Source organism: Pezoporus flaviventris, unplaced genomic scaffold, assembly GCF_033815535.1.
Source record: "Pezoporus flaviventris isolate CSIRO_AGI_PZ_B2104156 unplaced genomic scaffold, CSIRO_AGI_Pfla_v1 ptg000046l, whole genome shotgun sequence".
NCBI lineage: Eukaryota > Metazoa > Chordata > Aves > Psittaciformes > Psittacidae > Pezoporus > Pezoporus flaviventris.
In genome coordinates, this window is record NW_026892594.1 from 1,066,587 (window position 1) to 1,093,204 (window position 26,618).

General features: G+C 45.6%; 1 protein-coding gene across 3 annotated transcripts; it reads left to right on the plus strand.

Annotated features, from left to right (window-relative positions):
- The first annotated feature begins 2,281 nt into the window (after positions 1-2,281).
- LOC133276776 (coatomer subunit gamma-2) lies at positions 2,282-26,128 on the plus strand. 3 transcript variants are annotated; one of them, XM_061467932.1, is made up of 24 exons: positions 2,282-2,379; positions 3,989-4,041; positions 5,674-5,754; positions 6,779-6,850; positions 7,988-8,067; positions 9,179-9,254; positions 9,694-9,786; positions 10,900-10,986; positions 12,610-12,767; positions 13,657-13,790; positions 14,479-14,546; positions 15,380-15,568; positions 16,473-16,568; positions 16,977-17,220; positions 17,750-17,825; positions 18,501-18,604; positions 19,468-19,593; positions 20,911-20,973; positions 21,088-21,227; positions 21,787-21,958; positions 23,227-23,324; positions 24,011-24,149; positions 24,519-24,617; positions 25,616-26,128. In XM_061467932.1, exons 1-24 carry the CDS (start codon positions 2,343-2,345, stop codon positions 25,744-25,746), a joined length of 2,616 nt encoding a protein of 871 aa, XP_061323916.1. In that variant the 5' UTR covers positions 2,282-2,342; the 3' UTR covers positions 25,747-26,128. The 3 variants fall into 3 exon arrangements, with proteins under 3 accessions (XP_061323916.1, XP_061323917.1, XP_061323918.1); XM_061467933.1 differs by lacking the exon at positions 2,282-2,379 and having other exon boundaries at positions 4,027-4,166; XM_061467934.1 differs by lacking the exons at positions 2,282-2,379; positions 7,988-8,067 and having other exon boundaries at positions 4,027-4,166.
- The last annotated feature ends 490 nt before the right edge of the window (positions 26,129-26,618 follow it).

The following is a 26,618-nucleotide window of genomic DNA, read 5'->3' on the forward strand; positions in this document are numbered from 1 at the left end:
GCATGCGTGGCTTTAATTGCAGAAGCACATAATAACAGCATATAAAAGCAGAGAGGAAAAATAGTATTTACGGTGGTTATCTGTAAAGCTTAAACACGTTTCCTCAAACATGCGTGAGGCTCAAAGAGAGCAGAAAATGGGGCAATCGCTTTGGGAGTCAAAGCCCATTGTAGCTTCTACTGAGCAGCTGAGGAGAGACACTCTCAGAATCCCGAAGGAGCCTTTGCTGCATCCAAGCCCCTAAACCAGGCACTTTCCTGAGATCTGACTTGTATTTCCATGAGTGATAACATGAACACAATAAACAGAAGTACAAATGCCTGGGAGAGATTGGGCTGGAATTCTGAAAACAGACAGAGGAAGTTATTCCTTCCTTCCTTTCCGAACTCACAAATCCTTTCTCCCTAGGGCACAACAGGAGGAAGGTTTTGGGGAAGGACCTAAAGTTATGAGCTACAGTATTGTTGGTGTTTTGGGCAGGTTTGCTGCTCTCTCTTTACAGATTTAGATCTGAAAGGAAACTGTCAGCCCAATGGCCACCTGTATGAAACTAAAACAAGTTCTGAACTTACCACATATTCATCATCATAGCCATCCCCAGGTCAAAGAATTCACACTAGTTCTAATCTTCCCTGGTATTAAAGGGATAACCAAGAGACCCCCTTGCTAATGAGCTGAGTCATCTTAAATCAACTGCAAATGGCCTGACAGGCTGAGAACATTGAGGCTCTTGAGCCTGGAGAAGAGAAGCTGGGTGGAGACCTGGGAGCAGCTTCCAGTGCCTAGAGGGGCTACAAGAAATGTGGAGAGGGGCTTTGAACAAGGGTTAGAAAAAGAGTGAAATTTTACGTTAAAATAATTATGTAGAGCAACAGAAATGACTATATTTAAAAGTTTTCAAATCAATAGTAGACTTCTGTATATTAAAAGAATGTTGTAACTTTGCTGTGGTAGCCTCAACAGTAGAAACTAACATAACAAGGAGAAGGACACAGGATATCTGGCCTAAGACCTTGTAGTTTAGAACAAGGAAGCTTTGTCTAACTGTGCGTCTTGATAATACAGACGTTCATAATTTTGTATTGCTTACAAGGAAGCTTTGTCTAGAAATAGAAACCATGTATCTTAAGCAGCAGAAAATTTAATCTCTGCAATACTGGTAGCTTTGTGAAATCATTGCAACATAAAAGGACAAGCCAAGCGAGGAAGTGAGAATGCTGACATCCACGTAATGGTTGGGGCCTGTCCAACGAAGAGAGAGGTGAAAAGAATAAGGGGAGGAAGATTCCTTACTTCATCGGACGACCACCAGAGGGGGCTGCACAAGCGTAGAAGAGGCTGATGTCGTAATGGACTAATAAAGTAATCCTTGATGCATATGTATTAGTCAATGAAGTAATCTGTGCTGAATATGTATTAGTTACGAAATTTTTAGTGTATAAATTGCGAACGCGATGTGACGGGGTCGAAGCCAGATTTGGGCGCGTGCAATAAGGCACGTCATATAACCATTCCGGTGGTCATGTGTCAGTTCTTACGCTAACATAGGGACAGGCCAAAGGGAATGGCTTTAACCTGCCAGAGGGGAGACTGAGATGAGCTCTTAGGCAGAAGCTCTTCCCTGTGAGGGTGCTGAGGCGCTGGCACAGGGTGCCCAGAGAAGCTGTGGCTGCCCCAGCCCTGGCAGTGTTCAAGGCCAGGCTGGACACAGGGGCTTGGAGCAAGCTGCTCTAGTGGAAGGTGTTCCTGCCCGTGGCAGGGGTTGGAACTGCGGGAACTTTAAGGTCCCTTCCAACGCAAACCATTCCATAATTCTATGATCCGGCAGTGATGGTTTCCAGCACGGCCAGTGGCTGCTGAGCAGCTCAGTGGCACCCACAACCCAATAGACCCCTCTGGTGCCTCATGGGTCAGCCATCGCTGTGAGGAATGGTACCACAGTGGGGGATCCATACCAGCTCTGGGGATTTTCAGGGATCCTATCCCAAGTTTTCTGCTCCATTTGTAAGAAAGACCTGACCGAGGTATTAATGTCAACTACCTTCCACCTTTATTATTTCCATAAAGGACAATTAGGAGGGAAGCTGTGACCACCTCAGGGCGCAGCAGGAAGGCGCTACCACCCCCCTACAAAATGGCAACGCGGCTCCTTTAAGGAACGCCCTCACCCCCGGACCTGCCTCAGCCCCCATGAGGTCTTCCCTCACCTCCGCAGCCTATGGGCGTTGAGCGTCAGCTCCGCAGGCCAATCAGAACGCAGAGCGTGCCCTGAGGCGGCGGGACTTCCGGCGGGTGTCCCCGTGGCGGTGCGGCTCGGAGGGAAGAGGGTGACGGGCGGCGCCATGATTAAGAAGTTTGACAAGAAGGACGAGGAGTCCGGTATGGGGCTGGCGGCGGCAGGGCCGAGCTGAGGGGAGGGGGCACGGCGGCACCGCCCTGTGCGGAGCGATCGGTAGGCGCTCAGAGCGTCCCGCGGCTTGTAGCGGCCGCTGAGGTGAGGGAGGAAGTAAGTAAGTAAGTCATGGCCGCTGAGGTGAGAGGGGGTAACTGCTGGGGAAGGAAGCACCGTTTGCTTTCTGTGCCCAGGCGTTTGAGCCTCCCCCGGCTCTTCGGGACGGTCTGCGGGGTGCAGGGCCCGCACCGGCCCCTGGGGTCACGCTTGGAGGGAAGCTGTTCCCCGCAAGCCTGCGGGCTGCGGCTGGGTCTGTTCCTCCTTCATAGCATGAGAAGGAGAGGGTTTGGTCGGGGTCTGCACCTCCGCCTGGTAAGCTGGGCAGCAGCTGGCTGCGTGCACTGGGGTTTAGGCTGCGTTAGCACCGGCTGTAGTAAAGTACCCTGTGGGCGGGATAAAACCATCCCGTCAGGCAGAGTTGTTGTGGATGAGGCCATCGCTTGCACTTTTTCCCTCCATGAAACCTCCTGGAAATTAAGTTTAGGTTCCTGTAGTAACTGATGCTGCAGGTTGTGTGGAGAGCTGACGCAGAGCATCCCTGCGGAGAAGGATTTGGGCGTATTGGTCCATGAGAAACTGAACATGACCCGGCTTCAGTGTGTGCTTGAGCCCAGACACACACACCCCACCCCCCCCCCCCGTGCTGGGCTGCACCCCAAGAGCATGTGCAGCTTAAGATGATCTTAAGGTCCTTTCCAACTCCAGCCATTCTGTGATTCTGTGCTGTCTTGAGTTATATGTTGCTGCTGATGATAGGTCTTCTGAGCCCAGCTGGACTGAGAGACATTTCGTTCTCAATTTCCTTTTGCTTTGGATGTAAGAAGTGAAGAATAAATGAGCTGAAAAGGAAAAATCTCTGCTGAAGGAAAAGGGTTAGAAGCAGTAGTGAGGGTTTGGAGGGGGTTATGTATCTGCAACAGTGGCTGTTAGGGCTGGTTTCACTGGGAATGGATTAGAAGGCTGCTGTCTGCAGCTGACAATAGCAAGTGTCATCACCAATAAGTTATTACTCTCAAGGGCTGGTTCTGGCCTGTTGAAAGGCTGAGGTGTTACAGGATGATGATACTCTGCTGCTAATGATTTTGTGATGTGTGGAAGCCAGACTCTATTTAGAGCTTGCTGAGTAGCCCATTTTAGTGGATAATTGATTGATGCACTTCTGTTTGAGATCCAGATCATTAGCTCTGTCCTGATGCCTTCAGTGCTTTCTGTGCCTGAAGGAATAAAAATAGGGGTACTAGGGAAAAATAGAGTAAATGGCTTTATGTAAAGAGGGAGTATTACACTGTTCTTCCTTGCCTTCCAGCTACGTTGGTACTGCTTCCTCCACACCTTTTCCTCCTGTACCTGTGAATATACCGCTGAGGAAAGTGGATTCAAAGCTCTTGGTGGAGAACATCAGGGATTTCACTGTAGCATGGGGTGGTTTTTTAAAGTTTAGGGACTGTTCCTCCAGTTCATTTTTTTTGTTGTTTTTTTTTTTTTTTTTTGTGAGGAATGCATTTCCTTAACTGAGAGGTCTCTTTTGTTCCTCAGGTAGTGGCTCTAATCCTTTCCAGCATTTGGAGAAGAGTGCTGTGCTGCAGGAGGTATGAATGGTCATCAGACTGTTGAACTCTTTTCCTTCAGAGTGTGTTAGCAGCTTGAGGAAGTTCTGCGCTGCAGCTCCCAAATTTGAATGGCTGTATTCAAACAGTTAATTTAAAAGCACGGGGTATGTAAATTAAATGCACATGGCTTGAGAGCAGCCCTGAGGGGAAGGATTTGGGTTGCTGGGTGACAAAGCTCTCCATGACCCGACTTCAGTGTGTGCTTGAGCCCAGAATCCCCTCTGAGTGCTGGGCTGCACCCGCACAGTGTGAGCAGTAGGTCAGGGAGGGTGCTGAGGTGCTGGCACAGGGTGCCCAGAGAATCTGTGACTGCCCCATCCCTGGCAGTGTTCAAGGCCAGGTTGGACACAGGGGCTTGGAGCAAGCCTCTCTAGTGGAAGATGTCCCTTCCTGTGGCAGGGGGTTGGAACTGGATGAGCTTTAAGGTTCCTTCCAACTCAAATCAGTCTGGGAGTCTATCAAGTTAGTCTCTGAGGGGTTTATCTGTAGTAACCCAGGCACAGCTACAGGTTGGGCAGGGAAGAGATTCAAAGCAGCCTTGCGGAGAAGGACTTGGGGGTGTTGGTTGATGAGAAAATGAACATGAGCTGGTAGTGTGCGCTTGCAGCCCCAAAAGCCAGCCGTATTCTGGGCTGCATCAAAAGGAGCATGATCAGCAGGAACTCTTGGAACAAGTCCAGAGAAGGGCCATGAGGATGATCAGGGGACTGGAGCACCTCCCATATGAAGACAGGCTGAGAAAGTTGGGGCTGTTCAGCCTGGAGAAGAGAAGGCTGCGTGGAGACCTCATAGCAGCCTTCCAGTATCTGTAGGGGGCCTATGGGGATGCTGGAGAGGGACTCTTCATTAGAGACTGTAGTGACAGGACAAGGGGTAACCGGTTAAAACTTAAACAGAGGAAGTTTAGGTTGGATATAAGAAGGAAATTCTTTCCTGTTAGGGTGGTGAGGCACTGGAATAGGTTGCCCAGGGAGGTTATGAATGCTCCATCCCTGGCAGTGTTCAGGGCCAGGTTGGACAGAGCCTTGGGTGATACGATTTAGCGTAAGGTGTCCCTGCCCATGGCAGGGGGGTTGGAACTAGATGATCTTAAGGTCCTTTCCAACCATAACTATTCTATGATTATCTGTGGCTTATGCCCTCCATGTGGACATGTGAGATCTCGGGGTGCTCTTACTGGTGTCTTCCATGTTTCCCTATGTTCATTCGACCTACTGTGTGTAGCAGGTTTTCCTGCTTCTCTTTGTGTTCTCCAGGAATAATTGCTAGTGATGAAGTGACTCTGTTGTGAAATAATGCTGAATTTTGTTGGTTGCAAGTAGCTAAAAGAAGTGTTCCTACTGTCAAGTAGTGTTTGGGCTACAGATGCTGTTGAAAGATGAAGTTGTTAGTTTGCTAGTTCCAGAGGGTACCAGTTGTCATTTGCTCAGGCTGCTGCCCATCCAGCAAACTAAATATGCCTGAGCTGGATGACAAGAATATGTTCTCTGGGACACATTTTTAGAATGAAAAGCTACTTGGTTGAAAACAAACGGCTTTACTTTTTATGATGAAAGAGAAATGATGATTGTTGAGTTACACTGTAATACTCTCTTTATGCTGTGTCTGTAGGCTCGTATCTTTAACGAGACCCCTATAAATCCACGAAGATGTCTGCACATCCTTACCAAAATCCTTTACTTGCTGAACCAGGTAAGTGTTATCATTTCTTCCCAGCCAGAATGAATATTCCCAAGGCTAATATAAGGAAGAAGTTCTTTACTGTGAGGGTGATGAGGCCAGAGAAGTGGTGAATGTTCCATCCTTGGCAGTGTTCAAGGCCAGGTTGCACAGAGCCTTGAGAGACATGTCTAGTGTGAGGTGTCCCTGCCTTTGGCAAGGGGTTGGAACTGGATGAGCTTAAGGTCCTTTCAAAGCCAAGCCATTCTGTGATGCTGTGATTCTAATTTCTGATAGCTTTCAGTGTGAAAGAAGTTTTGTACCTCTTCCTGACAGATTTGGGAGGTAGCTTTTTAAGGAGATCCAGAATGGGGTGTTTATGCTTTAGTATTATGTTCTTCCCTCTGACTTGCTGCTAACTGGAGTGAGATACATATCACTGAAGCTTTTAATACTTTTTCCATGAGTGCCAAGTGAGAGCTGCTGCTTGATCTGTGGCCATCACAGCCCTGTGCAATGAAAGAGACACTTGTGTTTGCCCAGCTAAAGTGGGAATGGCTGAGACGAAGTGAAAACATAGGCCAAGAAGTGATGAGGTAGAAGGGTGTCTTTTTGTCTGGGGCTAAATTAGAAGCATGATAAGAAAGATTTTCTTCAGATGTTTATGTAGATCAGGTTTCGTGTGTGTCAGGTTGTATTTAACATCAAAGTAGGTTGGACCTCTGCTGTTCAGTCTTAATTCAGGCAGCAAGTAGATCCCTTTTAGGTAAGACAAAACCAAGGATGCCAGAAAAGGGAGCACAGGCTACTTAACAAACTGTTCCATTGCTGTACAGCTATGGATGGCATTTGTTGAAACCAAGTAGCTAGTAGTGGTAAATTTGACAGGTACTCCTCAGGAAACACGAGGTGAGGGAGGGATGGTTTCTAACATGAGAAAAAGCCTCAAAGCAAAGATCCTTGGTGTGTGGGTAGGTGTTAAAAATGGAGGCTGAAAGGTGGAGGCAGCTCAGTAACAATGGTGATTTTTCTCTTGCTTCTTATGTGCTGTTTTCAGGGTGAACACTTTGGAACCACTGAAGCCACAGAAGCTTTTTTTGCAATGACCAGATTATTTCAATCCAATGATGTAAGTACCTGGTTGTTTAGCACTTGCTGCCTCCCTGCTTTTGTCTGAATTTGTGGTAACTACAGATTACATCCAACTACAGTTGGATGTTGGGATGTGGGAGGTGAGCACTTCAAAGAACAAGCTCTGCACGCCAAGTACTAGCTGGAGGCAAGTCATGGTCTGGAAACAAGTGACTGAATAATAACACACAGTTACTTCTGCAGGTTGTATTTGGTGCTGGGTTTATTCTTTTCTGCATTGAATTACTGTTCTAAAGCATGTGAATCATGACAAAAGCCTTTAATATACAAATCAGTATCATTTTATGACTGTTTCTTACACTTACAAATAATCACCATCTGCTGAACTCAAAGTAGAATTTAAAAGTTGCCTGTAGACTAAATCCAGCTATTCCCTAGAACAGCTTGCTCTATTCAGGAATCACCATGGAGTCAAGGGGTGAGAACACCCTAAGAAAGCTAGATTAAACTTTGGATTTAGCCCAGTGTAAATTCCTTCTCTGATCTCTTTTGCAGAGTGTAAGAACTCAGAAGAGTTTTTATTCATTAATTTTTGTTCACTATAAACTGGCACCTCAGGTGTTTAGAGATTTGACTGAGGAATGTTGAACATGGAACTGTGTTGGAACTACAGAGTGCTTGGGACCTTTCTCATATCCATGTGTTGGAAGGGCGGGAGGGGTGGTTGATGTAAATGTGTTATTTGCTTTCCAAGAGTTAAAGTGTCAGTGCTCTTTGGATATTTGCTTTACAATAGCAAATAGATCAGAGGAAGTTGGGTTTAAAGCTTTTAAGTGATAACTGTGAGGCTTCTGCATTCAGATGTTTCACTTCTATCATGATTAACGTGGATTTTTGGTTTTAGTCTTATCTTACAAGATAGAGATATGTTTATTCTCCTGATTTGTTTGATAACTGACAGTAAGGCTATTCCCCAGTTATCAAACACAATTTAACTTGTGTGCTTTGTACACCACTGCTTTATCTTTGTATAGAAGTGGGGAAGAGGGTGTTCTATTTAAAAGCTTGCTCAAAATTTAAAGTTGAATATTTGAACTTTTATTTAACTTCAAAACTTGTAGGAAGTGTTTATTTATGCTTGCCATTAATAGTTTTCTGCACTACATTTTCACAGCAAACCCTTAGAAGAATGTGTTACTTTACCATCAAAGAGATGGCCAATATTTCTGAGGACGTCATCATAGTCACAAGCAGGTAGTAGAACCACAGACAGCACAGTATCAGAGCTCCTAAACAAGTAGCTCTATCTCTGTGTTTCTTTTAGCTGCTGTAATTCTCCGTTATGAAGGATAATAAAGGAAAGGAAAACAAACTGTCCTATGATACAGAGTATGTTACCACATGAAATGTTGATTTCTTCTTCCTGTGGTGTTACTCTTTACTAAAAAGGGAAGAGGCTTGCCTGCAGTTTCTCAGTTGGATGAAACTTTGGTTTCTTGTGGGTTTCTTGATAGGGGGGGAGTTGGTTTTGATTCCTTTTAACTGTTGGTTCTTGATGTTTTTTTCACACCAAGGCTGTGATATTCTGTTTTGCTTTGCTGTCAGAGCAGTTAGGGACAAGCAGAGCAAAGCCCAGTTCAGTCCTCCAGCTGAACTGTCAGGTTTTTGGACTGCAGGATAGATGTTATAGTTGCTGGAGAGCAAAATGGGATCTCTGATGTGTCTGTTTTATTTTCTATATTTTTTAAAGCTGCTCAGCAGCTGAAACTTTGCTGTTACCTAACTCAAAATGTCACGTGGTAGAAAGCAAGCACTTAGGAGAAGAACAACTGAGCTGAATGAACCAGGCATGTGGCAAAGGTGTATTATGAAAACTTGAACAAATTATTTTAAACTTAAACAGGGGAAGTTCAGGTTGGATATAAGGAAGGAATTATTTACTATGAGGGTGCTGAGGCACTGGCACAGGGTGCCCAGAGAAGCTGTGGCTGCCCCATCCCTGGCAGTGTTCAAGGCCAGGTTGGACACAGAGGCTTGGAGCAAGCTGCTCTAGTGGAAGGTGTCCCTGCCCGTAGCAGGGGGCTGGAAATGGAGGAGCTTTAACATCCTTTCCTACACAAACCAGTCTCTGATTCTCTGATTCTATGAACTGCGCATTTTGTAATGTTCTCTGTTTCCACAGAATCCCATGCTGTTAATTCTTAAGTAGCTGATTATTAAGAGGTTGTTTCTAGCCAGTACTAGAGCTCAGCAGTTAGGTGGTAACAGCTTGACCAACAGCTATGTGAGATGAGGCAAATGTCGCAAAAAGACCAGGCATTGGGATGTTAAAGTGGTGTTAACAGAGTGTCTATGATTATTTCAGTTTGACCAAAGACATGACAGGGAAGGAAGATGTGTACCGAGGCCCGGCCATCAGAGCACTCTGCAGGATCACTGATGTAAGTCCAAATCACATCTCTGTCATGGGAGAGATGAGTGTGTTTAAAATAGAATAAAATAGAAAAGTACTAAAATAGAAAATTAAAATAGAAAAGCCCTCTCTTGCAGGGTGTATTCTTGTAGTGGTAATGGAATTTCTGCTGTAGGGAGGACAGCTCTGGAGCCTGCTGCAGATGCGAGGAGCTCTGTGGAGCTGGAGCACTGTAAACATGGAGTGAGAAGGCAGGAGCTTTGGAGCTCTGGTTTCTGATCTAAGATTGCTTTGCTGTAGACTTTGTTTCTGTCACTAAACCTCCAGGACCAGGCAATTGATACTAATCTCTCCCTTGCAGAACAGTTCATGATGCATTTTGAATATGCTGTGTGTGTATTTTTGCCTCATACTGCTTTTATGGTCTGCTTCCTAAGTATCAACACTTCTCTTTTTCCCCCTCACAGGCTACAATGCTACAAGCCATTGAGAGATATATGAAACAAGCCATTGTGGACAAAGTCCCCAGTGTGTCTAGTTCTGCACTGGTGTCTTCCTTAGTAAGTAAAGCAGTAGATGATTGGGAATCTGTGTGTTGTGTTGTGGGTAGGAGGCTACTCTGCTGCATTTGTAGCTCTGCTTGGCCTTTGTTTTGTTCTTTCTTCTTTTCCTTTTGAGATGTTTCTTTTCTTTCTCGTCTTCATCTGCTCACTGGAAAACAAGAAGCAGTGGTAGTGGAGTTTTCCTGTGACTCAGGCAGACTCTGTCCTCTCAAACTCCTTCCTTAATGTTCTCTTACCTTAGAGTACATCAGTTATAATAGCTAAGTGCAAAGTGCTCAGTCATCTCTCTATGCAGCCAGTGTAGGACGAGTTTCTCTGGGAAAGAGCCTTTAGAGGCTTGAGTTTAGAGTACTCAAGCACAGTGAAGACCATGAAAGTGTCTCTTGGTTTGGTGAGAGTAACTAAGAAACAGCCTGTGCTGTGGAAGAACTAACACAAGTGACTGTGAAGAAGTGTATGAATTCTGTGACAGGCAGTAAAAGCAGTTGGCTTTGTGCTCTGCAAAAGAAAAGATCCATGAAATTGCTGCCCTGCTGCAATTCAAGATCATTTTCGCTAATAGATAGAAGGGCAAGATGAAGTTCAGTCTGAAGGTGTTCCTCCCTTATTTGGGAGAAAAGGCTGGAAAATACCTTGCTAGGTTAATTCTTTAATAAAGAGGAGAATACAAATGAGAGCATGGGTAGTCTAAGACTGAGATGTAAGAAAACCAGTGGTTTATAGCTATACAGACGCTGGCTGCCTTGGTAAATCAAGAAGGCAGGAGGTAAAAGGTCCAGCTGAGGTGGAGTGAAGCCTCTGTTAGGACCCTGAGGGTGCAAAGTTGCATTAATACTAACAACTGAATTAATACTGACCTACTGGGATAACTGTAAGCAGGTGCATTCTCCTCCTATTGTCTTCAGTCCTGTTTGAACATAACTCTCCAAGTTACTTTTCTCTTCATTGAAACAAGTGCATCCATATAAACTATGGATGTGAGTTACTCTTTGTTACCTGTAGTACACAGCAAAGCTCTCAGTTCTCTCAAAGCCGGTAAAACAAGGCTTGTGGTACCTCACTGCTTCTGATTTTAGTTTGTCACCAGTCTCCATTTGTGGTTTCTTCCAGCATATGATGAAAATCAGCTACGACATAGTCAAGCGGTGGATCAATGAAGCTCAAGAAGCAGCTTCTAGTGACAACATCATGGTGCAGGTATGTTAGAGGGTGGTTGCTTCAGGAAGCAGTTAACACACTGGAGGGTTTTCACAGCATTCTGTGAGTTCTTAAAGTAAATTAAGGAGTAACTGGTTTTCCTTTTTTCTTTATTCTTTCAAAAATAACAGTGTTCAAGGCCAGGTTGGATGGGGCTTGGAGCAGCCTGATCTAGTGGAAAGTGTCCCTGCCTGTGGCAGGGGGTTGGAACTGGATGGTCATAAGGTCCTTTCCAACCCAATTCTATGATTCTGTTAGAATCATTGTATGATTCTGACTGTAACTTGAAGGAAACAACTACTTCAGAAACTCACAAGTTTGGTGATCCCAGTGCAAGATTCTTTTGAGGAGCTGGCTTTTCAGTACAGTGCTCTTGCCCTTTCCCTGCCAACCTTTTGATGGCTGGGATGCCACTGACTGTTTCACAGTAGTTGTCACAGAAAGGCTTTGAATCTGAGTTTTCAAAGAGCTTAAGAAATTATCTCTCTGCCACCCACAACACCAGCATCTCTTGCCTTGGCCTTCAGAACATTTGCAGTTACTATAGGCCCATGGAGATTAGCCCAGATATCAGTAAGATATCCATGTTAGTGAAATTATAATTGGTACAAATACTCTAAAGAGCTGTGGAAATGAAGGTGTTCTGTGTGTTCAGTCAGTGTTACAGACTAACCATCAAAACCAAGTCTGTTCTTATCCAGTGAGCAGCTTCATTAGTCATAGAATCCCAGACTGGTTTGGGTTGGAAGGGACCTTAAAGCTCATCCAGTTCCAATCCCTGCTACAGGCAGGGACACCTTCCACTAGAGCAGCTTGCCCCAAGCCCCTGTGTCCAGCCTGGCCTTGAACACTGCCAGGGATGGGGCAGCCACAGCTTCTCTGGGCACCCTGTGCCAGCACCTCAGCACCCTCACAGGGAAGAACTTCTGCCTAAGAGCTCATCTCGGTCTCCCCTCGGGCAGGTTAAAGCCATTCCCCTTGACCTGTCTCTACAGGCCCTTGTCCAAAGCCCCTCTCCAGCTTTCCTGCAGCCCCTTTAATCACTGGAGCTGCTCTCAGGTCTCCCCTTCAGGAGCCTTCTCTTCTCCAGGCTGACCCAGCCCAGGTCTCTCAGCCTGGCTCCAGAGCAGAGCTGCTCCAGCCCTTGCAGCATCTTTGCGGCCTCTTCTGGACTCACTCCGGTCATACAACAAAAAAAAAACAAATCCAAACAATTTGGCAACTAGAAATGTTTCTTTGTACTTTTACTGTACATTTTTGTAAGGTCAGCTGTCATTTGTAGGCCTTGGGATATCCTGGATGTTGAGTGTACTGGAAATGCAAGTGTTACTGTGCAGGATAATTCAGTGAGCCTTTGAAATTCTGACATTTAGTGGGGAGAAAGGGGAGTAAACTCCCTTCTTGGCTCTTTTAATCTTCAGGAATGCATTGAGCCTGTCTTATGGTGGACAGGAAGGGGAAGGAAATACTGCAGATACTTGTAACTTGTCAGGTTCATTTGAGGTTAGAGGGTATTTCAGCTAGGAAACACTAATTACCAGCACTCTTTTAGGTCTTGCAGTCTGGCGTTTCCCACTGAAGGGTGTATTCAATAGCTGCACATCTTTGTTTCTCATTTCCTAGTATCATGCTTTGGGGCTGCTCTATCACCTTCGCAAAAATGATCGTCTTGCAGTTTCCAAGATGCTGAATAAGTTCACTAAATCTGGCATGAAATCCCAGTTTGCTTACTGCATGCTGATCCGAATTGCAAGCAGGCTCTTGAAGGAATCTGAAGAGGGGTAAGTAAGAGGCAGTGTGTGTTACAAAACCTACTTATTATTTTGAGGTAAAGGGTAGCTAGGAAACTTGTGGGGTTTGAAGCTTGTGGAAATGTAAATATGGATAGAATCATAAAATCATAGAATGGTTTGGGTTGGAAGGGACCTTCTCTGTGCTGGAGAGGGACTTCATCAGGGACTGTAGTGATAGGACAAGGAGTGATGAGTTCAAAGTGAAACGGGAAGTTCAGGTAGGAGATAAGGCAGAAGCTCTTCCCTATGAGAGTGCTGAAGCGCTGGCACAGGGTGCCCAGGGAAGCTGTGGCTGCCCCATCCCTGGCAGTGTTCAAGGCCAGGCTGGACACAGGGGCTTGGAGCAAGCTGCTCTAGTGGAAGGTGTCCCTGCCCGTGGCAGGGGGTTGGAACTGGATGATCTTTAGGTCCTTTCCAACCTAAACTGTTCTGCGTGATTCTGTGATTTCAAATGCAATAAGGTTCCACCTATATTTTTGGGGATGTGAACAGAAGGATCTCTCCTATCCTGCCCTCATATTAGCAGGGGAGGATACAGTTATCTGATGAAATTCTTTTATCACTGGATATTTGTTGTAGAAATAACATATGACATGTGATAATATGATATATGATTCATGGTAAATGACACATGATTAATGGTAATGTATTTATATGTAGAAAGCAGCATTTCTAACCCAAAGAGGATAATGTCAAGATGAACAGTTTAACAATAAATAGAATAATTAGAGCTCAAGTATGAGTTGAGCAGTCTGATGGCCTAGGAAAAATGAAAGCCAGTGCATTAGCTGTGCGAGTGAAGTTCTCAGAAATGCAGTTTTAGTGGTTTGTAAGTAATTCAGCATTATTCCTGCTGTGAATCCTCTTTTGGTTGTAGCCATGAGAGTCCACTATTTGACTTCATCGAGAGCTGTCTGAGGAACAAGCATGAAATGGTTATTTATGAAGCTGCTTCTGCAATCATCCATCTCCCAAACTGCACAGCTAGGGAGCTGGCACCCGCTGTTTCAGGTTGGTCATGGAGTCCTTAGTATCCCTCAAGCAGCTGAAAGGGTGGTAAAGCACGTAAGAGACAGCACAACATAAATACTGGACTCAAACTGTGAATTTCCTGTTTCTTCCCCAGTTAGAGGGCTTTGGGATGAGAAGCACAGTGATCCCTTTTCCCCATTTCCTTCAGAGCTTTTGGGAACAGGCAGTAGCGGTGGCATTTTCCTTTTTCCAGCTGCAGGAATTTGGGGTAAAGGGAAGGTAGATGAAAATTTGATAGCCCAGATGTGCCACAGGCAGCTGTGCAAACCACCTATTACTGATGCAAGATTAAAACCAGGAGGGTATTTCGAACTTGCTTGTGAAGCCAATAATAAGTTATGGGTAGAGCCACATGAATGTTTAGCAGTGTGTAGCTGAGCATGGGTACATTGGACATTCCTCCCTATTCCATTTCTTTCAAAGAGACATGATCTGATTTCCTGCTGCAGTGAGTTCTGACTGAACTATTTGCATTGCCAATATCAAAGTGCTGGCTCAAGGCAATTTCCCTTTCCTTATCTGGTTGCGAGGGCTCTCCCCTTCTGCTCCCCACACATTCCAGGTGCCTAGAGTTGCATTACTGGGAGCTGGCATTTGTTAAACAGTCTCTGCTCTGTAACATCTTGTTGTGAGTGACTTCTCTTATTTTTCTCTTCCTCTTTTTCAGTGTTGCAGCTGTTCTGTAGCTCTCCCAAACCTGTGTTGAGATACGCAGCTGTACGGACCCTGAATAAAGTGAGTGCTGCCAAAGCCATCTAAACAAGCAGAAACCTCTGAGCATCAGAGGAAGCCAGACTTCAGTTCCTAAGGGTGTGTTACCTACAGTAGAGTTACTGCTCTCATGATTACTTGCAGATACTCCATGATGGAGAATTGGTTTGTCCATGCCACATCTCCTGGTGTGATGGAAATGTTCTCTGCATCCAAGTTCTGTTTGCTCATTTCTGGACCACAGAGCTATATGTAGGTTGATAACTTGTGAGCTGCAAGGAAGCAAAGTCTCAGATATTTAATAGTGCCAAAAGTGTGACTAGGATGTGTGTGAAGGAAATAACATTCTATGTAAAAGCTGCACACAGCAGAAACAGTTTGTGACTGTCAAACTCATGAACTGTAACTTGGAGTTCATTTGAAACACTGAAACGAAAGAACATGAGCTTTGATTGCATCCTGCCAACAGCAGTGTGATGTAGGTTTAGCTGCAATCCTTCATCCTTGCCTCATGAAAAGTTTGAGTTTTAGATTTTATAAGAGCAAGTAGGACTAGAGCAAGGGGGAAAGGCTTTAAACTAACAGGGGAGATTTAGATTAGGTATTGGGAAGAAGCTCTTTAGGGGTTATAAGGCTCTGAACAGGTTGCCCAGAGAAGCTGTGGCTGCCCCATCCCTTCCAGTGCTCAAGGCCAGGTTGAACGGGACTCGGAGCAGCCTGCTCTAGTGGAAGCTGTCCCAGCCCATGGCAAGCGGTTGGAACTAGAGGAGCTTTAAGGTCCCTTCCAGCACAAACCATTCCATGATTCTGATCCTACATTATTGCTCCCATCTAGTTTGGAATTGCATTCCTTGCAGGTGGCCATGAAGCATCCATCTGCAGTCACTGCCTGCAATCTGGACCTGGAAAACCTCATCACTGACTCCAACCGCAGCATCGCTACTCTCGCCATCACCACCCTGCTGAAGACAGGCAGTGAGAGCAGTGTAGACAGGCTCATGAAACAGATCTCTTCCTTCGTGTCAGAGATACCAGATGAGTTTAAGGTGTGGCACTGGAGGCCTCTGCTCTTTCCAGCTGCAGGTTTTTCTCCCATTCTTGTTATTATGAAGCTTTTCCCATTTGTTAATCCTTTAGTGGCTTAGTCTGATAGAGCAAAGCCAGCTTGAAATTCAGAAGGTGTAGTGCTCTGCTTTCCAACTGAAATATGCTGTGTCATTTCCTTCCATCACTCCAAGGAAGGATAAATGTTTGGTCGATTTCTGGCTCTTGTGCAGTGTCTTGCAAACCATTGTACTGCCTTCTGGTTGTTCCTTTGGAGAGGAAGAGGGATTTTAACTGCTCTGATTGAGTCTGTATCACTTCAAGTGTGATAGTTAGGAAATAGTATGAATTACATGTTCCTATATTGACTAAACTTGGCTAAGAACTTGGTTAAGGGTGGTAGTTGACTTGTACTCATCCCTTTACACCACAGAGTTGCCTTGAGGAGCATGTCTCTACTAATTGAAGGCATGTAGTAGAGGATAGTATGTCTCTACCAAGTCAGTTTCCACTAGTGCACAGTGGCCGTAAGTTCTTGTGTTTATGAGAAAAGGAAATGGGGATTAGAGAAATTCCAAATTGCAAAGAGTTTTAATGAGAAAATATAACTACTTCAGGTAGAATTAGGTCAGGATCATCACTGGACAGAGGGAGGAAGTGAGAGGAAGCTTTGAATAAATGGAGTCTATTTTAAATTACGGTCCTCTAATAGAGCCAGGTCTTGCACCATGCCAGCCCAGGGGACTTAATGCTCATGCTGAGACTCCACCACCTGATTAGGATCCTTGTACATTAATTTCATCTGTCACTGTGACAGCTTGAGCTAGTGAGAAGTGTGTGTTCTTCATAGACTTCGTTCTTCATAATAAATGCATGTGACTAATGTCCTCCTCTATTGGTTTGCAGGTGGTGGTGGTACAGGCTATCAGTGCTCTATGCCAGAAATACCCTCGGAAGCACAGTGTCATGATGACCTTCCTCTCCAATATGCTCAGGGATGATGTACGTGGATGATGCACAAACTTTTCTTTGTGTAGTGATGGGGGGGAAGCTCTGATAATGTGTCAGGTGGAAGGAATAAGTAATCTGCAAGCATGAAGGGTCTTTTCTGTCTTATGTCAGTATACAGCAATGATGGGGTCTGAGTGATTAAGTAACCTCTCTTATGTCATGGGTCAAACTTGTCTGTACATCAGCAACTGATTGGAATTGATGCTCAGATGTGCCTTTGTGGGCATGGGGGCACTAGGAAGACCCTGTTAGGTCAACCAGCACTGCTCCTCTGTTCTCTTGATGCACAATGGTTGTTCTTCTTAATGGCAGGAAGCAGTTGAAGTGTGAGGGGAACTGAGCAGCACTGATGTCTGAGCTCTGCCTTCTGGGTCAGTGTCCTTGATTTTCCTTTCCCAGGGTGGCTTTGAGTACAAACGAGCCATTGTGGATTGTATAATCAGTATCATTGAGGAGAATCCTGAGAGTAAGGAAGCAGGCTTGGCTCACCTCTGCGAGTTCATCGAGGACTGTGAACATACTGTCCTGGCCACGAAGATCCTGCACCTCCTGGGCAAAGAGGGGCCGAGGACTCCATCCCCTTCCAAGTACATCCGTTTCATCTTCAACAGGGTGGTGCTGGAGAATGAGGCTGTGAGGGCTGGTGAGTTCAGTTTATGTTTGATGTTTTCATGTCTGCTGGAAATCTCGGGGCTGAAACTGGGTTTGGGAATGGGAGGCAATGGTTATTCCACAGGCATTGTGAAGGTCGAGCTCTTGAATGAGTGAGCTGTGAAGGTGTTTTTTTATCCTGCAGTGTGTTTCATCTCTTCACATAGAGTCACAGAATGGTTTGGTTGGAAGGGACCTTAAAGCTCATCTAGTCCAGTTCAAACCCTTTTCCAGTTTAAAAAGAGAGTTCTCATAGAACAGAGTTGCAATGCTGCTAAGCTGAAAGAGCTGGGCTGTTCATCCTGGAGAAGGCTCCAGGAGGTGTTAGAGCAGCTCCAGTGCCTAAAAGGCTACAAGAAACTTGGAGAGGGGCTTTGGACAAAGGCCTGTGTGGACAGGACAAGGGGAATGGCTTTAATGTGCCAGAGGGGAGACTGAGATGAGATGCCTTGAATCATGACTCTGAGGATGTGTTTGTGTATAGCTCTTGCACCTCCGACATCTTCCTGTTTTCCTCTCAGCTGCTGTCAGTGCATTGGCCAAGTTTGGTGCCCAGAATGAGAATCTTCTTCCCAGCATCTTGGTGCTGTTGCAGAGGTGAGTGGACACAGCTGTACCTGTGCTGAGCTTCTTGGTGACACTTGGTCTGGCTCCACAGAGGAATCAAGGTCCGGTCTGGTCAGAACTTGGACTGGGGTTGCCACAACATACCAGTTGAGGAGTTGGGAGATGGTTCCCTTCAGCCTTCCTGGCTGGGGGCAGCAAAGCACTGCCGGAGATGAGCAAGTGAATAATGTGATTGGAACACCTGATAGTAAACTCTGAGAACATTCCTCTGCAGGTAATAAATCTGCGTTCCTATAGGCACACATCTTTTTGCATCCCTTGAGGCAAGAAAACGTATTTCCAATGTTACTCATGAATAACATTTGTTTATGGCTGAGTAGTGATGCCATACACCATGTCACAAGTTCCTGTACCTTTCAGTTGGCTTGGTTGAACTTCGTAAGGTTTGGAGGTGTATATTTTATAACCTAGCGAGTGTGCATGGTGTGAACAGCTCGCACATCTCCTTTAATCTTGGTTTTCTGATGAGACACATTTAAATTTCAACTACTGTGTTGTAGGAACTATTTTTTTGTCTAATTAGAATAGCTGTTGAGGGATCTCAGAGCATCATTGCAGTATCAAGTCCAATCTTGATGCCTTTTCTAGCTCAGCTCTCCTCATGTCCTCAGCTGCTGACTGCTGTCCTCTTGTTCCCCAACACAGGTGCATGATAGACAGTGATGACGAAGTTCGGGACAGAGCAACCTTCTACTTGAATGTCCTACAGCAGAGGCAAATAGCACTGAATGCTGCCTATATTTTCAACGGTCAGTGATGGAAAGGGTTATTTTATGAGCTGTTATTTAACTTTATTATGGGGGGGGCTTTGCTGTAACAATTTTCTCTAATGTAACTTGGGTCAGAATAACTACAAAGGACACAACTTTTTTTTTTCTGACCCAAGTTCTTTCCTTTTGAGGTACTGAAAATGGCAAATTTGCCAAAATATGGGAAGGATTGTGTAGGAAATGGAGGAAAAGTATGAATTAAGCTTTTTTCATCATTGCTTCTTCCATCACTCACCTGGGACAGGTTTCTTAATCTTGGCTTCCTCGTCTCCATTACAAAGTGAGGATGCCACATCTTGTTGCCAGTTTTAGTTATAAAACTGGATTATGGTCTGTAGTTGAGTCGATGGGAGCAGAGTAGTCAACACACGTGAGAGGACTGCAAAATGACTTTTCTGGAGTGAACTGTTCAGACTGCAGTTCAATCTGGAATAACAACTTCCTGTGTCATCTGCAGAGCAGTGTTTTTATCCTATCTAGCACTGTGAAGTACTTAGTGTGTGTTTGTGGTTACTGAGACACAAACGTGCTTTTGTTAGTTTTTTATTAGCTGAAGTCCAAACTGCATCTAGCTGTAAACTCTAGATTTCTTACAAGAGTTTCTCTGCAGCCTGATCCAGTTGACAGGCTTCAGAGGAGAGCTCTTTAAATAATCTTTCTTGCTTATATCTCAAGGTGGATGTAACTAAGACACCGGTAAATTTTCAGACTCGGGCATCTTACTGCTTTTGTTGCAGTGGGCCCTCCAAAATTCCCACTCTTCACATGTAAATCCTATTGCCATGGGCCTCTGACAGTTCCTGCTGTTAGAACTGACTTTTCTTGCCTGTGTTTATTTGCAGGATTGACAGTCTCTGTTCCTGGGATGGAGAAAGCCCTGCACCAATACACACTGGAGCCTTCTGAGAAACCTTTTGATATGAAAACAGTTCCACTGGCTACTGCACCAGTCTTTGAACAGAAAGCAGGTAACACTCAGGCTAACCAAGGCCAGGTTGGACACAGGGGCTTGGAACAAGCTGCTCTAGTGGAAGGTGTCCCTGCCCATGGTGGGGGGTTGGAACTGGAGGAGCTTTAAGTTCCCTTCCAACACAAACCAGTCTGGGGTTTGATGTTTAAATAGGCCATGGACAAAGCTATAAGCATTAATGTTGCCATAGTGAAACTTCATGTCTGTAAATTGGCTCCATCCCAGTAGGCTCAGGCCAAGACATGTGGTGGCTCAGCTAAACAGGGTGCAGCATCACTGGCTTTGCCTCCTTGGTATTCGCAGATAAAGGAAGAGAGCGCTTCTTCCAAAGAAACATGTGTTGGCAAGAATGTGGTTGTTCTGTTAGTTTAGTTGTTAGAGAGGAGCTTGTACCTAGATCAACATTGGTTGGTGGATACATTCCAGGAGTGCTAACTCACTTCACTGGCTTTCTTCAGTGTTCTTGCTCAGTTCTTCCATTCTGACTTTGTGCAACTTTAATAAGAGTTTGAGGGGGTTTTCCCCCTTCTCCTCCTTCTTCCAGCTTTTTTTCTGAATATTTTGCACTGAAGTGTGCCTATGTCATAGAATAATAGAATCCCAGACTGGTTTGGGTGGGAAAGGACCTGAAGATAATCCAGTTCCAACCCCTGCCATGGGCAGGGATACCTTTCACTTGACGAAGTCTCTGTCCAACCTGGCCTTCAACACTGCCAGGGATGGAGCATTTATGACTTCTTTGGGCACCCTCTGCCAGTGCCTAAGCACCCTCACAGGGAAGAACTTCTTCCTTATATCCAACTTTAAATTTTCCCCTGTTTCAGTTTGAACCCGTTACCTCTTGTCCTATCACTCCAGTCCCTGATGAAGAGTCCCTCTCTAGCATCCTTGTAGCCCCCTTCAGACACTGGAAGCTGCTCTGAGGTCTCCACACAGCTTCTCCAGGCTCAACAGCCCCCATGTTCTCAGCCTGTCTCTGTGTGGGAGGTGTTCCAGTCCCTGATCATCCTCGTGGCCTCCTTTGGACTTGCTCCAACAGCTCCATGTTCTTATGTTGGGGACACCAGAACTGCACACAGTGCTGCAAGTGGGGTCTCCTGAGACCCAAACACCTCTCCTCTTTTCTCCTTACAACCCAGTATTGCCTTGTGGTAAAGATATCTCAGTATGTATGTGTGAGGAACCAAATTGGCAATGGTTCATAGCAGGATGTGTGCAACACTACGGGTTAAGGAGTTTTTAGTGGAGTTATAGCAGCATTTAAAACTCCTGAATGATGTAGGTGACAGCACAAAGTCTTTGTTTCTTCTTCCAGAGATTGCCCTTGTCACCAGCAAGCCCGAGAAAGTTGCACCTTCACGGCAGGATATATTTCAAGGTGAGACAAGAACAGCGGGTCTCCAGTGCTTGAAGTGCTGGGAGGATAACAGGTCAGGAGGGAGCAATGAACAAGCCTTTCACTAAGTGTCACCTTCTTTTCCTTTCTGCCTAGAACAACTGGCAGCCATTCCAGAGTTCAAGAGCTTGGGCCCATTGTTCAAGTCTTCAGAGCCAGTGCACCTCACAGAAGCAGAAACAGAGTATTTTGTTTGTTGTATTAAACATGTGTTCACAAATCACATTGTTTTCCAGGTAAGAGAAGCTACGTGCTTTTGCCTGGGTGCAGTTGGAGTTGCCCTTTAATCATAGAGTCACATAGTGATTTGGGTTGGAAGGGACCTTAAAGCTCCTCCAGTTCCAACACCCTTCCACAGGCAGGGACATCTTCTACTAGTGTGGGTTGCTCCAAGCCCCTGTGTCCAACCTGGCCTTGAACACTGTCAGGGATGGGGCAGCCACAGCTTCTCTGGGCACCCTGTGCAAGCGCCTCAGCACCCTCACAGGGAAGAGCTTCTGCCTTCGATCTAATCTAAATGAAGCATAAGCAGTGCCCTGGGGAGTACAGCTTCTCTCTTAGGGGAACTGCAGTGTAGAATTAAGGGTGTGTGTGCTGCTTTCTTCAACAGTCAAATAAGGATGGGGGTTATGATCCCATGTGTTAAGGATTTCTAGTAAAACTGGAGAGAAAAGCTGTTTTTGTGAACAGCAGCTTGTTCAATGAAGTGGGAGTCTGCTTTATACTGTGGATTTGAGGGCAAAAGTCTTGATTAGGAATGTTTCTTCTCTAAGTCCTTTTCAATATGTTCTGCAGTTTGATTGCACAAACACCTTAAATGATCAGCTGTTGGAGAGAGTCACTGTGCAGATGGAACCATCAGATGCTTATGATGTGATCTGCTTCATCCCAGCACCCAGCCTGGCTTACAACCAGCCAGGCGTGTGTTACACCCTCGTTCAGATCCCGCAGGATGACTCCACTGCAGGTACCTGTTGGGAAGGAGTTGTTCTGCCCAACACTTCCCTCAAAGGAAGCTTTGGGAGAACAGCATGAAATGTTGAGGGGGTGGAGTTTGGGGAATACATTGAGATTCCGGAAATGACTGTTTGTCATGTGTCATGTGCTGGTTTTCATGTAGAACCTGTGTTTGTGCAAAATAATATACACAAGTTTTACAACATAGTGTAAACATTTTGAAATAATCAGCAGTATTTCTGCAAATGGGATGTTGAAGAGGATTGGAGAGGTAATAGGAATTGGTGCAGGTATTAGGAAATGGAATTTACTGCCTTCAATCAGTGAAAGGAGCAGATTTGAAAACATGGATTTTTGTTGTATTCAAGAGCAGAATCATTGAAAGGAAAATAAAATATCAGTAGTCTGGGCCTGCATAAAACTTCTTTTTATTACTGTTATTCACACTTACAAGAAACTTCATTGGATGTAGAATCCCAGACTGGTTTGTATTGGAAGGGACCTTAAAGCTCCTCCAGTTCCAACCCCTGCCACGAGCAGGGACACCTTCCACTAGAGCAGCTTGCTCCAAGCCCCTGTGTCCAACCTGGCCTTGAACACTGCCAGGGATGGGGCAGCCACAGCTTCTCTGGGCACCCTGTGCCAGCACCTCAGCACCCTCAAAGGGAAGAGCTTCTGCCTAAGAGCTCATCTCAGTCTCCCCTCGGGCAGGTTAAAGCCATTCCCCTTGGCCTGTCCCTACAGGCCCTTGTCCAAAGCCCCTCTCCACATTTCTTGTAGCCCCCTTAAGCACTGGAAGCTGCTCTGGGGTCTCCATGCAGCTTATCTTCTCCTGGCTCAACAGCTGCAGTGTACTCTCAGCCTGTCAGCCCATTTTCAGTTGATTTAACATGCTCATCAGCGAGGGGGTTTCTTTGTTATCCCTTTAATACCACGGAAGATTAGAATTAGTGTGAATTCTCTGACCTGGGGGGTTGGCTCATGATCCGTTTCTCAGAAACCCTTTGCAGAGTTTCTCCTCTCAGAGCCTGCACTCTGGGAGGCCTGAGCTTGTTACATTATGGCCCTGGCATACACCTCTTCTGTGATCCTCCTTTGGTCTTCATCTTAAGCCTGGGGAGCCTGGTGGAAATACATATGCAGCTGAAGAGTGCTCTGACCACATCCGTGTCTCTATCTTCTGGGGCAAAGCTGAGGTAGATTCTTTCAGGTCTCTTTTTTGCTTGAAGAGAAGGAACTGCAGTACCCCTAACCTACAGGCTTTTCTCTCCTCCCCAGTTGCTTGTACTTTCAGTTGCACAATGAAGTTCACTGTTCGAGACTGTGACCCAAACACGGGTGTCCCAGAAGAAGATGGCTATGATGATGAATATGTGGTAAGTTCAGAACTTGTTTTAGTTTCATACAGGTGGCCATGGGGCTGACAGTTTCCTTTCAGATCTAAATCCGTAAAGAGAGAGCAGCAAACCTGCCCAAAACACCACAATACTGTAGCTCATAACTTTAGGTCCTTCCCCAAAACTTTCCTCCTGTTGTGCCCTATGGAGAAAGGATTTGTGAGTTCGGAAAGGAAGGAAGGAATAACTTCCTCTGTCTGTTTTCAGAATTCCAGCCCAATCTCTCCCAGGCATTTGTACTTCTGTTTATTGTGTTCATGTTATCACTCATGGAAATACAAGTCAGATCTCAGGAAAGTGCCTGGTTTGGGGGCTTGGAGGCAGCAAAGGCTCCTTCAGGATTCTGAGAGTGTCTCTCCTCAGCTGCTCAGTAGAAGCTACAATGGGCTTTGACTCCCAAAGTGATTGCCCCATTTTCTGCTCTCTTTGAGCCTCACGCATGTTTGAGGAAACGTGTTTAAGCTTTACAGATAACCACCATAAATACTATTTTTCCTCTCTGCTTTTATATGCTGTTATTATGTGCTTCTGCAATTAAAGCCACGCATGCCAGGGTTCTCTTGGCAAAATGCTGCTGCCTCTCTTTGTCTTTCCCTTTCTAAGATGATCATTTCTCTAACTTCTTATATTTTGTAAGCCTAAACTCTCCTTTGCTTTTCTGTCAGTTGGAAGACCTGGAGGTGACCATGTCTGATCATATTCAGAAGGTTTTAAAGCCAAACTTTGCAGCAGCATGGGAAGAAGTGGGAGATGACTTTGAGAAAGAAGAAACCTTTGCACTTAATTCCATTAAAACCCTTGATGGTGAGATGATCTCTCCTCGTGTATTGGTGACCCACATAGTAATCCTGGTAAATCTGGCATGCTGGGGATATATTTGGTGCGTAGGAGGAGAATTTGGTGCCTTCCAGTGGGAAGTCATGTCCCAGCAACAAGGTTTTGTGTTGCAATGCTGGGATTATAGCGAGTGGAACTTTGGCATTGCTCTCCTGAAGCTGGGTGGAGGAAGGGGTGGGTTCCTGGGCTGGACTTTTGCACATGGCAAAGTAGGGGTATTGATGGGGTTGCAGTCAAGCTGCTGAATGGAAATGGTTAACCCACATGGGTGCTTAGAGGAGAAGAAGAGCTTGGCACTAACCGGAGGTAATTCTCTTCCTCGATCTCTGCATGCAGAAGCTGTCAATAACATCATCAAGTTCTTGGGCATGCAGGCCTGTGAGAGGTCAGATAAAGTGCCAGAGAACAAGAATTCTCACACACTCTACTTAGCTGGTAAGTACTCAGACTGCAGGACTCCATGGCCCTGTTGTCCCCACAGGGCTTTACTAAAGGGAGGGGAACGGGTTGGGAGATTCTGCTCTTACTTTGAGAGGTTTTTCTCTGTGTTGATCAGAATGGATGTATTCTGCCTATGGGAATGGTAGTGAATCCTTTGAATGAAGAACTTTCAGAGCAGGCACCTGACTAAGTTCCTTGCCTGTGCTTATCTTGGAAGGAGGTTCTTAGGACCATCTTACAGACACATCCTGAATTGACCTGCAGTAGCCACAGCTTCTTACGGAATCCTAGAGTCATTTAGGTTAGAAAAGACCCTTAAGGTCATCGAGTCCAACTGGTAACCCAGCACTGCCAAGGCCAACACTAACCCATGTCCCTAAGCACCACGTGTACACATCTTCCATATCCCTCCAGGGACGGTGGCTCCACCACTGCCCTGGGCAGCCTGTTCCAATGCCTGAGCACCCTTTGGGGAAGGAATTGTTCCTCAGCTCCATCTAAACCTGCCCTGGTGCAGCTTGAGGCTGTTTTCTCCTGTCCCATCCCTTGTTCCTTGGGAGCAGAGGGAACAGAGCCCCCTCCTGGCTCTATCCTCAGGACTATTTCTCCCTTAAGGGCAAGGGCACTGAGCCAGTGTACTAGCCTTGCAGTGTGTGTGGCCTTCTCAAACCAGAAGTGAGCTTCAGCTACCCACTTTTCTGCTTTTTACCTGTTTAAGTCACCCAAGCCCTCCAGCAGCAGTTGCTGACTCTCTTTCATTACAGCATTATCTGTTATCTTTGGTCTTGGCCTCAAGAGCTTAGGAGAAATTGGGGGTTTGGGTATTTGTTAGTCACTTCCCCCTTCTCTGCAACTGGCATAGACTCAGCATGTCTGTTGATGGCTCCTGGGTTAGGACTAGATCACTGAGCCTCTCCTGAAGTGGTGTCTACAAGAAAATCTCTTCAAGTCATCTCCTAAAGCCAATCTCAAACATTGCTTTGTCCCCTCAGGTGTCTACAGAGGTGGCTGTGATGTGCTGGTGAGGTCCAGGCTCGCGCTCGGAGACGGAGTCACCATGCAGGTGACTGTTAGGAGCAAAGAAGAACCGCCTGTAGATGTCATCCTGGCTTCTGTAGGCTGAGTGTTCCAGCACAACTGTGGTGGAAACCCCCTTAGCAAACACTGGTTGGGTATTTACCAGCCGTCAAGCAGCCTGCCTGCCCTTCTGCATGTAGTTTTTACTCCTCCATTTGGTATATTTTGTACGTTACAGTAGTGGCAATAGGTGGCTGGAACTGAGCCTTTCCCATGTCCCTTCCCTTGTTGTCACTTACCCATTCCCATCTAATTTATTGCACCTCTGGCCACTTGCAGTAGAGCAGGGAAGGGGAAAGAGGCAGGTGGGAAGAAAAATGGCATCAGACTTTTGTCAAAATTGCTTTTTATTAACAGAAAATAAACCCTGGTCCAAGTGGTGGAATTCATCTGAAGTACTGGTAATAAAATAGACATTTCTTGTTCTAGTTCTGGCTGTTTCAGTACAGAAAAAAGTAGCCCATGATGGCTGCTTACTCAGAAAAAGCCCCTTATTCCTAAAGGGACACTAAGAAAGTTCAAACATAAGCAGTTAAAACCCACCCAGCCTCCAAGTTTATGGTATCCTGATGCTCATCTCCTCTGTTCCACACGGAAAAATCAGTGTACAGAGAGAGATTAACCTTCACCTCCAAAAGCATAGTCAGTGGCGAGCCTTACATTAATAATCCCAAACACTGGTGTGTGAAACATCCCATATCAAAAGCTGGGAAGAGACAGGGAAGGAGGGACCTTATGGTAACTTCCTTATGAGGGAAGTTCTGTATCTCTCTGCTGGTCTGCTGTTTCTTTAGTTATCAAGCCAGGGTGAGGAAGGAAAGAAGGAATAGCGTTCCAATACCACTTTAATTACCTGTCCTACATCCCTATGGCTTCAGTAGCTATTGCTCACAAGAGCACTGGCTTTTGCTAGGCCCC